General features: G+C 44.2%; 1 gene segment (V, D, J or C); it reads left to right on the top strand.

Moving 5' to 3' along the window:
* The first annotated feature begins 2199 nt into the window (after positions 1 to 2199).
* Positions 2200 to 2737, top strand: LOC100937786 (immunoglobulin heavy variable 3-74-like). The segment is given in 2 exon segments: positions 2200 to 2245; positions 2349 to 2737. Coding segments are annotated over 2 exon segments (435 nt in total).
* The last annotated feature ends 1593 nt before the right edge of the window (positions 2738 to 4330 follow it).

Below are 4330 nucleotides of genomic sequence, written 5' to 3'. Positions count from 1 at the left end.
GACATCTCCACAAGCTCCCCCCATTGCCCCGGTGCTCAGGGAGGCCCGGGCAGAGCTGATCACGACCCCCGCTGGTAGTCGGGAGTGGCGGCCCCCGTGGTCACCCTGACATGTGGCCGAACCCTGGGGACGCGGCCCAAGCAGCCTGCACAGAACCTCCCAAGGCCCAGGAACCCCGCACCCTTGGCGGGCTGGGCACAGCGGCTGCTCCGCTGCCTGGGTTTTCAAGGCGGTGCCACTTCCACTTCCCTCCCTGGAACTCCGAAGTTTGACATGGGGGCTCCTTTCTTCCTTGCTCTGCAGCTCCCCTTCCCCTGGAGTAGAGCCCCCATTTTCCCGGGTGTTCCCTCCCACAGCTCCAGTGTTCTCCATCGGTGTCATCACCTTCCAGATCTGCTGCCCTGCTCTGCAGACTAAGGCTCTGATTCCATAAGAGAGGGGAGCTGCTTCCCAGTAAAACCTTGCTGGGGAGCTCTGTTCCCATCTCAATTCCTGAGGGGTTAAACCAGTGCATTTAGGATACTGGTTTTTGTGGCTTGGCCTGTTGAGTAATTTCTTAGCTCCGTAGTGGAGATAAGAGAGTTGGCTCTGGAAGCATTTCAGAAGTGTGGGCTCTGATACACCCCAGACAGACACTTTGGGAAGGGAAGATTTTTGTGACTGTTCTCACTAAAAGGGAAATGGATTCAAAAGACTAGAAAAACTCTTCGGTATGTGGTCTCTGAGAATTTCACACTAAAAACATGCTTACCCCACTCGACTCAAAGCAATTCAATGTATATTAGTGTATTTTATCTTGTACTAGCCTATATTGCATTTGGTGAACTCTGCCTCAGTTCAGCTCATACTCTAGCTTTGATTCTCCCTACAAAAACTTGTCTCTCTCTAGATTTCAGGTTTGTTGATTGCCTTAAAATTTCAATGATCTGAAGTATTAAAGAAAATTTGCAGAAGTCCATTTTCTCTGTTTAACAGTTATTGTTATTGTTGATTTTATTGTGGTAAAAATTAAAAAAAAAATCTCACCTATGTATATTTCCAATCTGAATAGAAGATTTTTCAAGTAAGACCAAAAATAATGAAAGAATCCAAATATCGATCAGCTGCCTAATAGAAAAACAAATCATGGTAATATTGTTCACTGGAATATTACCCATCATTCATAATAAAGGAATGTCTGATACACAAAATAAGAAGATAAAATTATCAAGTATTTAAATTGAGTAAAATAAGCCAAACAAATGAGTATATAATACATGATTCTATTTTTATAAATTCTGGATAATAAAAACTAATCTAAAGTAATATAAAGAAGATTAGTAGATGCCTGGGAATATGTTGGAAGAAGGGAAGGAGAAAGGATAAGGAAATATAGGAGGACAGAAAAAAAGTTGAGGAAAATTCACTTGTACACCTTCTTGATAATGGTAATAGTTATGTCCTGATTACCAATTTTACACTTTAAACATGTAATGTTTATGTCAGTCAAACCTTATAAAATTTATTACAAGGAAACAAGTTGAAAATTAGACAATGTAGGAGTGACAGATAGATAGATACCAGTATATTTAATGTCAGAGATACCTGAAAGTTATCTACCTGAACCCTAGTTCTCTCCAAAGTTTAAGGTAAACAGGAGAGTGCAGCAAAATCACACATATTCTGATTAGGCAGTGGCTTCTGCAAACCACACTAGGCATGTCCAGCTCTGTCCTGGAGTTGGCTAAGGGAGGAGTCAGGGCCAGTGGTGAGAAGTGCAGGCCCAGACACCAGCACTCACCCATCCCAGACATGAGCTCTTAGATACACACAGAGCCCATCCATGTGTGGATTTATTTTACATCTGTAAATAGAGAACATTGACTCCTACAGAACATAATTTACACACATAGGTAAAACTGAAATGTGTTCAGGGCAAAGTTTTTGTCACAGCACAATTACATAATAAACACATTTTCTCAAATCCCATTGTTGTCACCCATCTTCCTCAGGACACTCTCATCTGCTCTGGTCCCTGCCCTCTCTTCAGTTGTCTCACCCCAGAGCTTGGTATATAGTAGGAGACATGCAAATAGAGCCCTCCCTCTGCTGACGAAAACAAGCACAGCCCTGACCCTGCAGTTCTGGGAGAAGAGCCCCAGCCCTGGGATTCCCAGCTGTTTCTGCTTGCTGATCAGGACTGCACACAGATAGCTCACCATGGAGTTTGGGTTGAGCTGGGTTTTCCTTGCTGCTATTTTAAAAGGTGATTCATGGAAAACTAGAGATATTGAGTGTGAAAGGACATGAGTGAGAGAAACAGTGGATTTGTGTGGCAGTTTCTGACCAGGGTGTCTTTTTGTTTGCAGGTGTCCAGTGTGAGGTGCAGCTGTTGGAGTCAGGGGGAGGCTTGGTACAGCCTGAGGGGTCCCTGAGACTCTCCTGTGCAGCCTCTGGATTCACCTTCAGTAACTACTACATGAACTGGGTCTGCCAGGCTCTGGAGAAGGGGTTGGAGTGGTTCTCACCTATTAATAGAGATGGGAGTAGCATAAGCTATGCAGACTCCATGAAGGGCCAATTTACCATCTCCAGAGACAACGCCAAGAACACGCTATATCTGCGAATGAACAGTCTGAGAGCCGAGAACACGACTGTGTATTACTGTACTAGAGACGCAGTGAGGGGACCTCAGTGTGAACTCAGACACAAACCTTCCAGCACCCAAGACCACAAGGAGGTGTCCAGAGCCCTATGAACTGGGCTGTTCTCAGTGGCAGGGGCTGGTGGTGTTAAAGGTTGATTTTCTCTCAGCATCTGGGGCTGACTCATCATCAAGTTTCCTCAGAGAACCTTTCAGATTTACAATTCTGTGCTGACATTTAATGTCTCTGAATGTGAAACATTTCTCCCCGATGTTTCTTTGTTTTTGTGACAGGAGGACACATTCTCACCTCCACATAAGCCCTAGTGTCGCTTTGGGGACAGAAATGACCCTGCCCGGGTCACCAGAATCAGAGTCCCCAGGAAGCCCAGGGGAACCTGGGAAGTGTTTTTCAATCAGACTCAGGGCAGGCGTCTCAGTGGGAATCTCTGATTGGAACAGGATTTGGGATTCAGATTGGGACCAAGAGGGAGGCTCACCCAGGGCAAGGGTCCTTAGAATCCTGATAGTTTTCACAGTAGCTCCATCATGCTTTAAAACTGAACACCCAACTCAAACTGATCCATTTGGCCCTTTCTCTGTAATCCATTTTCCTTTTCTCTAGGCTTCATTCTTACACTTCCCCTTTTTCCTCTTTTCTGAAAATGGAGGGTGTGCTTCCTGTGGTCTAAACCACAGGCCTCAGACACATTACCTGCAAGTCAGGTGTGGCTCAGGCTGTGGCTCCTGTGGACCTGGCAGGCTGAGGGATCTTTCTCATTCCCTGGTGCCTGGATGCCCCTGCTGTCTTCTATGCGTGCATGCATTTGGGGAAAGAAAATGGACACTCATGGTCGTTTCCTCAAATGGGATACTGATGTAGAGCTGATCTTGTGCTTCTCACCCTGTCACAGAGCTCCCACCCTCACCTGTGACTTTCGGAGAGCTGATTTTGGAAATTGTTGTGCTGTGAGCTCTACGTGATGGCAATTGTGAAGTCTGGGTGAGCACAGGCAAAGTCAGTGGAGCCGGCCATCAGGAAAGACAGGCTGGATTTCCTGGGAAGCCCTACATCTGCTGTCCATCATAGAGTTCCATTGTCTTCTCTTCTGCTAGGATTAAATCAGACCAAACAAGTTCATCCAGGACAATCTTCCTGACCTAGAGAAAAGTGATGACAGGCTTTAATAACACCTGTATTATACATCAGAGCAACACCTAGATTAGTGTTTGATTGAATATCTGAGACTATGTTCCAGTCAAGATGACACACAACTGATTATTACCATGATTAAAATTTTATATTTTATACTGATTAATATTTTAAAACTAATATTAATCAATGCAATATTAATTTAATATTAAAAATTGGTATTTTGTTTGACAATAGAATCAGACTTATGTTATAAATAATTAGAATCAGACTCATGTCATAAATAATTTTGCTAAAATATATGTGTTCTTATTGGTTTTCTGAGCAGAAATCTCCAGTAGTTGATGAAGTGTGCATGCATTTGTTGAAGGAAGGTATCAACCCTTTTGAGGGAAAATGTGTGGAGCGTAAATGAGGCTGGGGAAGCTGATGGCATATGATGGAAGCCTGTCCCTGAGTGAAGGAGAGAGGGAGGGAGGATTGAGTGGAACTTTCCTACATTTCCGTGCTGTGCAAAGAAGGTCCAGATTATCATTGAGTCTCCTGCAAGTCAA

Source organism: Pongo abelii, chromosome 15 (genome assembly GCF_028885655.2).
Source record: "Pongo abelii isolate AG06213 chromosome 15, NHGRI_mPonAbe1-v2.0_pri, whole genome shotgun sequence".
Taxonomy (NCBI): Eukaryota; Metazoa; Chordata; class Mammalia; order Primates; family Hominidae; genus Pongo; species Pongo abelii.
This window is presented reverse-complemented; position numbering and strand designations above follow the sequence as displayed.